Source organism: Ciconia boyciana, chromosome 2 (assembly GCF_034638445.1).
Source record: "Ciconia boyciana chromosome 2, ASM3463844v1, whole genome shotgun sequence".
NCBI classification, from domain to species: domain Eukaryota; kingdom Metazoa; phylum Chordata; class Aves; order Ciconiiformes; family Ciconiidae; genus Ciconia; species Ciconia boyciana.
In genome coordinates this window covers 114,959,932-114,973,636 of record NC_132935.1, presented here as the reverse complement: position 1 = coordinate 114,973,636, position 13,705 = coordinate 114,959,932, and the positions used below count along the sequence as shown (strand labels likewise).

The 13,705-nt window shown below is 42.7% G+C and overlaps 1 protein-coding gene across 1 annotated transcript in view; it reads right to left on the bottom strand.

Annotated features, from left to right (window-relative positions):
• NPSR1 (neuropeptide S receptor 1) overlaps positions 1 to 13,223 on the bottom strand; it is a 60,801-nt gene extending 47,578 nt beyond the window's left edge. Inside the window, exon 1 of the mRNA XM_072851413.1 lies at positions 13,077 to 13,223. Coding sequence (XP_072707514.1) covers positions 13,077 to 13,223 — 147 coding nt within the window. The remainder of the gene's footprint in view (positions 1 to 13,076) is intronic.
• Between the last annotated feature and the right edge of the window lie 482 nt (positions 13,224 to 13,705).

Here is a 13,705-nt window from a genome sequence, read left to right as displayed (position 1 = left end):
TGGGCTCCTTTGGAGAAATGGGGGAAATAAATACTTCTCTCCTTCCCAGCTCCAGTGAGTCTGGGTCATCCACAAGCCCTATGAAATTCAGACATACACTCCATAATCTAGGTGTGCACCAAGATTGAAAAGAAAGCATGACCCACTGTAAGGAAAAGTAAAATTGTGTTGCGAGCAATACGTGATGACAAAACGTCCCCTAGTGGTAGTGCGTACAATGAAAAGAAAGTAAGGAAAAAAGTTATTTGCGCTCTCAAAGCATCAGGATCCTCTGGCTGCAAGAACAAGGGCGTACGAATCCATGTTTGCTTGTTTTGTGAGTGCATGCCCAATCTTCTCCCTCCTTTTGGCCTACCAAAACCCATTTGGTCCTCTCTAGATGCAGGATAGGTTTTTTTCAGTGGCCACTCTGTAGGTTTCCCCTCGCCATGTGAGAGTGTGAAGTTTATGTTTTCTCCATAGCAGCCAGCCAGCTCTAAGCCTGAGAAACACCGACTCTGGTGAGCATGGGGTCAGCCTGGAGAAAATATTCTGCATTTCTGCAAAATTCTCACTTATAAAAACCTGTCCTGTGTAAAGCTGTATGTAGTGGCATGGAGGAAGACGGTTCTGCTGCTCTTCTGCAAAGACAAGTAGAAGAGAGGGGATTTTTCACAGTAACAGTTAGGTTTGAAGGGCGTAGAGCAGGGGAGCTCAGGAAAAAAAAAAAATCCTAACTTATCCAGCAGCAATAATATACACATTATTATTAGAGTCGAAGAGAGAAAAAAATACATTTATGGCTCAGCAGAACTAGTTGTTATAAAGGTAAACCCAATTTCCAGAAGGGACCCCTCTCCCAGAGCCTGCTGCTCCTGAGCAGACCCCTGCCTTTGGTGTTTCAGGAGGAGACACTCTGTGTGAATGAAATACAGAAAAGCCTTCAGCCCCCTACTCTGCCTTCTTGTGGCTGTCCAATGCTTCAGATGCGTTGGTTGCCTGGATTCACATCCTAGCAACTGGGATGAGTTTTGGGTTATGTCAACGCAGTTGTTTGCGATCTTCCAGTTCCTGATACCAAACCCATAATGTGGGAGCTAGTGGAAAATGGAGGAGACAGGTAAGGGCTGCAGTTGAAGAGGGATCCCAGCTGCTGGCCCTACAGAAGTGACCCGAAGGCACTGTCCTGAGCAGGTGGGGGGAAGGAGGCTGTCAGTGAGACCCGTGCCTACCTGACTGGGCTGATGATGAAGCAGAAGGAGGGGAGAGCACTCATTAAAAGCATTTGGCAGCCACTAACTCATGACTTTGTCATGGGTGAGTAGAAACCAGGGCTTCTGCTTCCTGCAAAGATAAAAATTCTCAGCTGTGAGCGTGGGGAGGGAAGGTGAAATGGCAGGAAAGGAGCAGGGGCAAGGAGCTTCTTGCTCTGCCATGAGCTTTAGTGCCTCCTCAGCTCTTAGCCCCCTCCCAGCCAACAGCCATGGTCCCTCCTCTCCTGGGGAGCCACGTGTGGGAACCAGCCTCAGGTTTGCTCCAGGTAGGTAGCCATGCTACCCTGTGGGTTACATGAGCATGCAGGAAAGGCAAAACATGGTGTATGAGCAATTTGAGGCTGTGCTCTGTGCCTGAACCCAGAAATTAGCTTAAGCATACAATGAAGGCTGTGTTTAGATGGTTTCACTTTTTCCAGCATGGTAACTTTTGCCAGCATAATCTCCCATTTGGGTCATCTCACCTAACTTTAAAGCTCTAAAGAGAGACAACTACTCTAAATTGTCATAGTGTAGTCTAGATAACAGCAGTATCTTGGAGATGAGTCACCATTCATCTCACCTACCTTGGGATGGCCTGTCTTCACTGATTATAGAGTGACCTAGATAAGACAACTTGTGTGGGCTGCATGCTTAGCTTTTAGACCAAAAAAACCTCTACCTTTTTTTGGTGTCTGCAAATCTCTTGAATTTCTTGGAAACAAATTCCCTTCAAAATGTGTGGCAGAGACATGGTGGAACGATTTTTATGGGGATGCTTTGTTTTGTACAGGAATTGGAAGGAAGTGTCTTTTTGGAAGGTAATTTAAAAAGGTAAGAGTTCACAACACTTTTGTCCTTGAAATCAGTGGGTTCTCCTCAGGGTTTCATTTGTCTTTTCCATTTCAGAAAACATCTTTCACACATGAATAAAACTGAGGGGCTAGACTTGTTCCCATTTTCTCTGGTATAAAATCAGGAGAGCATTTTCTTGAAAGAAATTCTGTATTCCTGTATTATACTGATATGGGTATGAACAGAACAAGGATCTGACACTCAAACCTTCTTACAATTTCCACAGAAGAAATAGCTATGGAGCAACAGAGACTGTGTTAGAGGGGTGTTTCCCCACCATAGGTGTGCAGCACATATGGTCAGTTTAAATCCCCTCCTGCCAAGTTAAAAAGCAGTGCTTAACAGTTAAGCAATTTTAGGCTAAGCCTCTACAGAAATATACAATTAAACTGGACTACAAAGATAACCTAAAAGGTGCAAAAGCTGAATATAGGGGAGGTAAGTATGAAAGGCCATAGACAAAGGAATAGAGCCAACGTTTCTATTAATCTATTTGTGGTAGCTGCCATTCAGAGAGAAGAGAAAAAGATGTCATTCTTGGGGATTAAGGAGCTATAATAATAGGCAACTTAAATCACTGCAGCCTCTCTCAGTCTGTGTTAGCTTGCAGAATGAAAACTTATGTGGTTATTAATGGGATGCCCACCGTGATAAAGGCCTTCACGGAGGCTAGGATTAGAATTCAAAATAATCTTGATGAATTGGAAACATGCACTGGAAAAAAACCAAGATGCTGTTCAACAAAGGAGAAGTGAAGGACTCTACAGTGCAGTGGGTGTAATCACATCAGGTTGGGCGAGCCTTCAAAACATCCCCCCCGCATGCAGCATATAAAGTGCCCCACAAGTGGAACATGATTTAATAATGTCACCCTACCATGAGAGCAACAACCACCGTCATGGGATAGACACTAATCTTGTGTACCTCTGCTCTAATCCTTCCACTGTACCCAGCAGCTGTACTATGCCCACTCCTGGGCACAGTGCTTCAAGAGAGAGACAGAGCAATGAGTTGACAGCAGTCTAGAGGATACAGCCAGGTGAAAAGCATGAATGAATTAAGTTGCTTAATCTAGTAAAAAGCAGACTGCAGGAAAATACTAACATAGCCTTGAAGACACAAAAAGACTGATGTAAAAAAGGAAAGGAATAATCTCTTCTTCAGATCCACTGCAGACTGGCCAAAAATCAGTGAACCAAAATTACAGCACAGAATTCAGGTTGATAATTTTAAAAAATTGACTTAAAAGTATACCATATATATATAGATTGATTGAGTCAGTGAAACCTCCGTCTGTGAAGGTCTTAAAAATAGCTATTAGATTAGAGAGACAGCTGATTGATCCTTGAACTTTAGTCCAGCTGCATTTTCTGTAATTTTGTTTTATTCATCACCTTAAGGTTGCTTAGACATAGAGGTGTTTCATTTCATGTCTTGTTTGTTCATCAAGCAAAAATCCTCTTTTTGTAACAACCCTCGGCAAGGTGATTTACACAAAACATTGTTTAATAACATGTTGCACAGACATCAGAGGCATTCTGGATAAAAAGAAAGACAATAACATCTCCCAAACCCCTGTGTAGAAGCTTTTGGCAAGGGCTGCTTTTGCAATGGGCATTGCTAACTACATTACATGAGAATGCCGTGAGAGAGACTAGTGTCATACACCAGTTCTTTTAGATTAGAAAAACTAAAGGTGCTGGTGACTTAATTAAGGTCACAGAACAAATCAAAGTCAAGAGGATTTATTTGGCTTGACTACAACCATTGCATGCGCTGCTATTCCACAAGACTGCTCTGTTTGGAGCATGGAAGTGCTTGACATCTGGAGCACATATTCATGTTTTGCTAATTTGCTTTAAGATTAAAACCAGCTTTAATCAATGAAGCAAGTCTCTTCATGGGTGAAATGTAAGCCAGAAAACCTGTCTGAAGATTGTGCGCATTTTCCTTTGCTTGTGGAAGAGGCTTGTCATTTTGTCTCTCTGACAAAATTTCTGAATCCATAGGCTGCGATAAGTCTAGCAAGAGGTGTATTATGCTTTATAATTGAGACAAAGATCATCCCTGCAAGCAGCTTTAATCAAGACCATAGTTAAAATCTTTCAGAGCCATTGGGAGACATTTTGGTGCCACAATGCCATCCCTCCTTCCAGTTCTCTCCAAGCAACTTCCTTGCTCACTCTTTTCTCAGGATTTGCATCCCCTCTGTTGGGGGCCACCAGCTGTGGCTGTGGAATGGCGACATACCTGATAGCCTATCCCAATGGAGGTGCTGTTGCTCATGTCCTGAGGCGCAGAAGCCTTTGCCTGATATCAGAGCAGTTGCTTAATAGAAGGAGAGGTTCAACTATCAATGGACGAAGCACGTTTGTACTTGAATGGGAACCCAACATGAAACAGTTTTGTTCTAGCTGCTGAGGCTGGTTGGGAAACAGCCTGGAAAAAATACGTTGCCAGGTAAGAAATGAGCAAATAAACAGAAAAAGAGAGGGAGAGGTGGTTCGTTGCTGATGTGACTGGCTGGCCTCTTAATGTGAGGAGAGGAGGCCTATAGTGACTTCATGTCCTTGCTGACCTGGTGCCTTCCTGCTCAACGTCTTTGGTCACCTGTGTGACCAGTGAAGAAGAGGCACTGATCCTTCATATCACAGGTCAGTAGTGGCTTAAGCCTCTGAACAGCTGCTTCTTGCTGGTTGATTAAATTCTGGGAATATGCAAACGGTCTTACTGCTTGCCTTTGGTATATTTTAAAAATTATTTTTCTAGCGTAGCCTATTGCAGCAATTGAGATTGTAAGAGAGATGTAATCATGGAGCAAGCCAAACAATTTTGTAAGGATGTTCTTCTTAACACATAAGAAGAACACATAAATCTCCTTGCTAAACTGGGGAACTGTCATGCTCACGGTCGGGTTTGCAACTAGTAGATTGTATTGCACTTTCTTAAAGGACAAAAAAAAAAAAAAGAGAAAAATCTTTCTCACCCTTTGAAATAATCACTTTAATTGCAGGCCATGCAAGAAAATGGAGGAGTCCAAATTTGCATTTTTTTGACCCTGTTGTAGAAGATCTGGGGTCTTGAACTTTCAATACTGAAAATGTTCAGGACAGACTTGCTATTTTAACGGCCCCCATTTAGGATGGAACAGAAAAAAAAGAAAAACAACCAAAACACCAAACCAGGAAGATTAGTTTTCCTGAGGCAGACAGGTGCCATGTAGCTTGACTGATTTCAGTCAGGGATTTATAGTCAGTTTACCTCTAAGGCAAACTGCACTTTGGACTGCAACACTGAAAGAAATCGAAGAAAGACACACATTGGCACATTTTAATTAAGGAGTCTTAAAGGTACTGGCACAAACTCTGACATAATTTATAAAGATTTTTTAAATAAATAAACAAAGCAAAAATCAATAAAACCCCCTCTGTCTTATACTGCCAGATTCCTCCACAGCAGAAACACTAGAAGAGCCTTGTGGGGTCTAACTGCTCTCTGCAATTATCTAATGGGAGAGTGGAGAGAAGATGGAGCCAGGTTCTTCTCAGAAGTGCACAATGAAAGAAGATGCCCCAAGTAAGAGTTGTCACAAGTAAGAGTTGTAACACAGGACGTTTTGTTTAGGTATTAGGACCAAAATGTTCATCGTGAGGGTGGTCAAATACTGGGATGGGACCCCAGAGAGGCGGCCGGATCTCCATCCCTGGAGATATTCAAAATTTGAATGGACACTGCCCTGAGCAATCCAGCATAGTTTGAATTTGCTTTCGAGTGGCTGGCGCAGGTGACGTCCAGAAGTCCTTCCCTACCTAAATTATTATGCACACACAAGTATGCATAAGACCTATTTTCCTAAAGAATGTACTTAAAACTAAAAGGTACTTATACAGACATAACCAGATGAGTGCTTTGCACAAGTTGTATATTATTTATTGTATCATAGAAACATGAACAACTCAGATCTTTGTGGGAATCTTTATGTAAATTAAAACTCACCCTGGAAGTAAAGAGTACGGGTGTAAAGGCTACTGGCATGGAATGACACAAACATATTAGTCTTAGGAGAAAGGACTTTAATAGTATAAGATGGCATTTGTCTTATGTTTACATGGAGGCCTGAGATGAAGAATTTCTGCAAGGGTGTGACCAGCTTAAACAATGAGCTGTCAGAAGTAAAGTGTGGTGTCACTGAAGGGATCATGACCATTGTTATTTTTACCAGCTACAAAATAAAGGTTCTTTAATACATAAAAGAGAACAAACTTGGTTAAAATGCCAACTGGAAACTTTGAACACAAGTTGGGTTGTGGAAAAAAACCCCAAACTAACAGAAATCTGCTTGAAGATAAGCTGTAGGTGCATTACACGTACTTTTGTTGTAGATGGCAGTTCTGACTGTCAAGAGGGAACAAAGTAAGGGGCACCAAATATCTTACAAAAAGAGGGACAGTGGACAGAATACTTAGGTTAGAAGTAAGCTTCATACAGTAAATGTTAGTCACCTGAATGTGGAAGTTCAGATGATTAATTCAAGCCACCTCCTAATGCTCAAGAAAAGCTGCAAAAAAGGCTGGATCACTCTTGGTTCATTTGCTGATAGGCCTTGTCTCAGTAAGAAAGAAGCATGCTAACAACTGGGAAGAACATTGAAATCTTATGCCCTAGTTGTCACAAGCAGCAGAAATTGTACTGGCCATTCCTGTAACACAAGTATGTTTTGAAAGAACGTTCTCCATCTAGCAAGACAAAATGGAGAAGATGTTTCTATACAGTGTTCACACAAGATGTTCCTGAAAATTTTGGGAAAGCAGTTTGATTGACACCAAAAAGCTCTGGGAAAACTCATGTGAAGATAAGAAAGACTGAGAAAAGAGAAAGTTCAAAGCTAAGTTTTATCTTTTGTCTTTGAAAGTGCTTCCACTATGACTGAATTTGAGAGGAACACATTTGGGCAGGCAACAAGCCCTCTAGGAGTGTTGTTGTTTTTTTTTTTTGGTAGTGTGGCCTGGACTGGAGCCTGATTGCAACTGTGTAAATACTAGTTCAGCTCCCGGGTTTGCCTCTGGGACTGCTGCTTTCCCATTTCAATGGCACCAGCCACGCCTGATAGTTTTCATATCTCTGGCACAGAGGCTGCCTTACAGCTTTCTCACAGGCTGGCTGTGTTATCCTCCCAGCACACAGCTACAGGTCATTCTGGTGATCCTGGGATGCATTGCCACATGACACCTTCACAACACATCAGAGCTGCTGGCAACAGTCACTTCTCCATGTGTCCTTATGGTTGGAAGAAGGGCACAGTTGGGAGGGACCTGAACTGATGTTTTCTATTCTGCCAAACTTGAGCAGCAGTTTTGCATGAGTTTGTGTCTATGTGGTACTGCACTCGCAGTCTGTGAATGTTAATGTGTTATAAAGGGGAAAAATCTATAATACTTTGTCACTTTTAGACTTAGGGAAACAGACAAGCTGAGGAAGCCTATTTGCTAAATCAGGACGCTTTCTCATGGAAAAGGCTAATTATGTTATTAAGATTACTTTCACATCTTTTTGAAATCTAGCAAAACTGTTTCTATCTTTTTTGTGAATCCCCATTTTTTTTAGAAATGTATTTCTTAGCTCTGACTTCACCATCACAGGTGAGGCAGGGTCCTTTCAGTGTGCAACATTTAATGCATGTCAATTGCTGTCATCTTTCCAAGCTCAAATAAGAGCTAAACAAATCACCCCCCACCCTGCCCCAAAAGCCTCCATAGGTGTGACTGGGATAGAGGGGAAGATTTTCAGTCAATAACAAATGGTAACAATTCATTTTTACTAGCAGATAGTTCACATTCACCATTCTGCTGTGTTTTGGTACAAGATGGATAATAAATGGGGACAGTACTGTTCAGTTATTGCAGGATTTTTTTACCCATTGCACCCTAGGAAGCTTCCACAGAATTAGACAAACAGATATCCCTGATTTAATGTCATCAGGAAAGATACATTTTTCATGGTGTACCTGTCTATTTTTCCCTAGAACATTTTCACATGAAGAGATAATATTAGGTCACTCAATGGTCCATCCATAATTGTATGATTTTGATAGCCCTATTAAAAACTGTGAAATGCTGTTTTTTCTTAATCACAAAAAGGGGTAAAATGATTAAGTGTGCCTGATCTGTACAATTAAAACAGCTCAAAAAATTGGAGAAATTAATACTTTCTAGGCATATTTATATAGGAGAGGCAGACAGTCATAAACCCTGTGGCTGTGTGGACCACAGAGTCAGAAGTATGAGGGCTGCTAGTATAAAACCGCCCAAATCAGTTGGCTGAGAGCTACCCCCAGTCAGGCTGTCGTACAGCCAGATCACTTCAGTGTTGCCTTTAAGCTACTAGATGAAGCCAGCCTGGCCAACAGCACTGCAGATTTGTTTCACAAGGAGATCAGCTATTACATTCTCAGTGCAGCATCTCAGGAATAGCAACAGTCATTATGGCATATTGCAGAGGCTGCATTCAGGAGTTCCTGACACCTTATTTGTGTAGACTTAATTCTCCTCCTCTCCCCCCACCAAAAGATTGCAAAGTTACTTATGAATTATTTGATATGCCTATTTTTCTAAAATGTATGATTGCATTTGCAGAGATTACTCCAGAAATTTGACAGCACCCATTATTATTTTTCTATTATGTATTCAATGATGGGATGCTCTGTGAGGTTTGCTTGAAAATCAGAATGAGCAATAGCATAGATGAATGCTTTCCAGGGGATAAAGAGACTCCTGCATTTGGATGAAATGACAGGGACAACAGATTCTGACTTAAACAGGCTCTGAGGACTCCTGGAGCCAAATCCTTGTTACCTGATAGTCCTACAAAACAAGTCTATGCAAACCTTCTCTCCATACATTGGTCTCCTCAGATCTTTGCTGGAGATGGTAAGACCTGACCTTCGTAAAGAGCATTAGGCTCCATGTATAAGCAGCACATGCTCTTAGATTTGTGCTTACTCTGGCATGGCTATGCAGTTCTATTTAATACATCTGAGCTACATGGGCTAAAACATGCAGGTACAGGGAATACTACAGTGCGGGGGGAGGACAGTCACAGACAGACAGTCAAACAGTCTTTCCTGAAACAAATTGGAAATTTAGATTATATGTGTAAAATCATTTGTGGTGGATTCAATATGCACATTGTTCCTCCTGAGAGCTCTAGCACTTCAGCGTCACTGCTGTGGCGATGCTGCATGGCACAGGGACCAGGGCTCATGGGGCCAGAGGGAGGGGGACGTCAACATGTGGACCAGTGGCTGGGGTTCCCACCTGGCAGGAGAGAGACTGGGGTTCCCAAACAACCTTGGGTGCAAACAACAAAACCTTTGTGTCCTGCTGCACAGGTGAAGGCTCAACTTTACACATCAGAAAACAAAAGAAGAAAATGTACTAGATGATGGAAGTCAGCCCACTCTCCTGGGAGGCGGGAGATGACAGTAGGAGCACAGTCCCACTGAGAAAGGAACAGCAGCTGGAACTTTTCTCCTTTTGAGCACTCCAACCTTTACTCTATTGCATAAAAGTAGGGCATCCCACTTCTCAGCAGACTTCTGAAAAAAGACATGAGCCCTACTCAGTCCTCGCTGAGGACAAGCATATGCTCCTACCATTGGGGAAGCTTCAGGGCTGTTGGGGGCCTGGCAAGGGGAGGTGCTTCCTCCAGCCCTGACAAAGCCTCCCAACCCTGTGGACAACCGGAGCAAATCTATTGTGAGATTTCAACTTCTCTCCAGGCAGGTTTCTGGTTTGCACCTTGTCGGGTTCATAGAGTTAAGAAGGTCCTAAAGTGGAGGAAGGCTACAGGTGTTCAGATGGTCTCTGTTCTTTTCAGTTTACTCTTATTCGGCAGAGGGCAGTTGACACTCGCTTAGAGCCCTTTTACACATAGATTAAATGCATATGGGGGAAGATTGTAAAGGGATGTAATGAACTCTCCTTTGGCCTGGGAGGTTGGAGCTGTAATTAATACCAATTTGCACATCTGTTCTGAATTTGGTGCTGACACAGCCAACAGGACTTCTTGTGGTTTAAGACAGTAACCTACCTGGATGCCTCATGTAAAGGCACCCGGGAAGAAATACAGTCTCGGTCTTCAGGGACCATTTGCCATAACACAGCAGCAAGAACTGAACGTAGGTGGGGATGAGCCATTGCCTTTGCCGTGGGAAGCACCAGCTCATCTTGCGTGCTGCATGGGTGCACCCAATCCTGCCCCAAAGGCTTGCAACTCTGCACACCGGGAGCCAGCCTAATCAGCACACATGGCCATGGCCCCAAAGCAGACTTCATGGGCAAAGCCTTGGTGAACAGCTGGCCAAGGAGCGACAGTAATGACTACCAGAAGAGAAATGTGCATTCCTCCAAATGGATGAAATGCTCCATTTCCCAGCCAAAAAAAAAAAAGAAGAAATCTAATTGAACTGGCAAAATGCTTTCTAATCTGAAGCGGTGCAGGATTTAGTTGTTAAGCTCTGAAGAGGAATAGACAGAAACTCAAATACTTCTTAAAGGGTGAGAAGGGAAGCACTCACAGCTCAGCCTGTAACAGGATGTTTTGGCACTGAAATGCTCTAAGGCGCATTATTTTACTTTTGTCACATTGCCACCACAGTATAACACAGACACTACCTTAGGTGGGTACAGGCTGTCCTTCTGAAGCATGGGAGGAAAAGAAGAAACCCATGCTCCCATAGTTTGAGCAGCGTGTGAGATATGCTACATAGCTGTCATTGGGTAAAATTGTTAAAAAGTCATTAATACAGGAACTGCTCTAGGTACTGGGTGAGTGTCACTCCCGTCTCCATTTATGGGCTTAGATTGTGTTTTCCTATGACCGCTTTGGTAAGATAGGTTACACCTGCATTTCCCAAGCAGAAATAGCTTGTGTGCCCTGTCTGCATCCTGGCATGTAGGCTCTGGAGTCAACCTGTGGGGCGGCCATTCATCCAGCCTGCCTTTACTGTCAGCCATGGGCTACGATGTGTTTGAAAATCCCAATAAAAGGCCTAAGCCCCATTTGTAGCTACATTTTGAGCACTGAGCTCTGATTTTTAATCCATTCAGCCTATTCCAAGCTGAACATTTTATTGCTTTAGCTGCTTAACCAGACCCTCGTGAAGAGGAAGGAGATGCTGCTTGGCTTGCTGGAAGGGTCAAGGACACGGCCACAATGTGGGCAGAGCTGGTGGAGGACAGCCAACTGAGTCAGCAGGTATCAGCAGCACCTTCCACACGTGAACTTTTACAGAAAGCTGAAATTGCTGGCAGGGAGCCCTGTCTTCCCTGCACCGTAGTCATCAGAGCAGGTGCTTTATCCATCCTTTTCTGCAGCAGCACCAGCTGTCACTTGTCTCCAGAGTCAAAATATTTCCATGCCTATCAACAGCTAGTAATTGATGTGAAATCAGTGAACCTCCTTGCAAAGTTCATGCTATATATACCAGAGCTAGACATCCAACAGAGGAGTGCAAGTCTAATGAGAAGCTCTCAGCTAACAGAATCAAGTTTCCTTTAGCAATGGACAAGCATGCATGACTATCCATGGTTTCCTAATTATTGTAATTTACTCAATCTCCCCTATTAAGGAGCATTTTTCTGCCTGGGGACTTTCTAATCACAGAATTAATTGTCACTTTCACCATTATAAAATACTGCTCCCATGACATTGTTCAGATTTACAGCCCTAACTGTGGAAAGAACAAAGAAGATCAAGAGAAAGTTGTTAAAAATATTTTGCTTGTCGCTTCTGAGTTTTTTCAAGAGCATTTTAGGAGTCTAACATGGGGAGAAAAAAAAAGAGGAAAAAAAAAGAATTTTCATCCTCAAAATCCTAGATAACAAAGTACTGTCTTATCAAGAAAAAAAATGTATCAGCAGCATGTTAACAGAGACCCTCATTAATTAATTGTAGAACTACAGATCAACTTTTTCCTTAACAGGGGCATGGAAAACCTGTTGTAATTCCACTGATTCCACTGGCATTGTGTCAGAGCACTAACAATCTCACAGAAATCAAAATTGCCTCTGAACATATCCCCTTTTACCTAACATATTGTCAAATGATGTAAGTGCCTATATCTTTCCAGTTGAAAGTGATCTCTTTGGTCCTGAACTCCAGAAGGAATGGCAGGGTACTCCTTGTCAGACTTTTTAATAACTTGAACTTAACTTGTACAATGTGCCACAACAGTAAAGCGACACATGGCATGCAGCATGAAATTAAGCAATGACAACAGGCACAGAAATCTGAAGGAAAGATGAATTTCAGTACCTCTTTTGTCTTTTTCCTACATTCACATATTGCAAGGGTGATGTTTGTTTGGGGAGATGAATGAATACATTTCCCATGTCATTCAAAAGCATTCATTACTGAACAATTCATCTGGTGCATTCTTAACAGCAGCCTTCAAGAGACACTGCATTCCCCGCTCAAGTTAAAAGCAAACAAACAAACCAACTAATTAGAACCTGTCCCTTGTGATTAAAAAAAAAAACAAAACCAAACCAAAACCAGCAAAAAACCCTCTCACTTGTGTACAATGTTTGTTGCAGCTGGAAAATTGAAAAGAAATCCCTTAAGTCAAGATGATGGCTATAAGAAATTACATAAAAGATTGTCACCTTGAATCGTGAAGTGTTAAACTAATACAAGCTTTTGATTAAAGATGCATGTATAATTACAATACCTCTATAGAAAAACAGTACTGTCCCCTCTTGGAAGGGGATAAAATTGGCTAAGACCTGAAAGTCTGAACTCCAATTCCTACAACTATTTTGTTTTTCAGTAGATGCCTCACTCATGCTGTCTGCTGTCTTTGCAGGGGAAAAAAACAGCAATATCTGGGCAAAAAAGTTCAATAATCCTAGTTGCCTCCCTGCAGAGGTGCTGAAAATGCACGAAAGCTGCAAGCATGTGAGGAAAGTAATGCACACCTTAAAAGAATACCTTAAAAGAATAGTAAAAGGATCGCCACTCCTCTTCTGCCACCACTTCAGTGAAAGTCACCGTTTCAGTGCAGGTGGCGAGAGTAAGATCCAGCCAGCCGGTGCCTCCCTGGGAGCTGCTGCTGGCTTCCGTGGAGCCGACCTCCATCACTGGATTTTGTTTGAGTTGTCTAGGTGCTTGTTTTTGCAAGAGTTAATGCAGCCAACCTTCTCCCGTAAAAGCACAGAAACAAAACCAGCTTCTCACTGCTCCACTGCTGGCTACCAGAGGCGTCGGGCTTCAGTGCAGCTGAGTGATAAAAAAAAAAAAAGCAAGCCAAGCTGGCGTCGTCCCTTTGAGCTTTCCTTCGGTATAACTCTGACGACAGCCATCCACATACTCTTCCCAGCAGCAGGAGCAGCAGCCAGTAAGAAAGTCAGCACACACGGACCCAGACGTGTGCCTTGTGGACTCTGGATTGCCTTGCACCCCAAGTTGCCAGCTCTGGAGTCAGGCACACCTGTAAAAGCATGGACCTCCTCCCTGCATTAAGCTCAGGAGCCTGGCTATTCCACTCAGCAGCTTTGCCTACTTACCCTAGCTCAGCCCGCTTTGATTTTGATTACCTGCAGAATTAAGGTGTATCTATA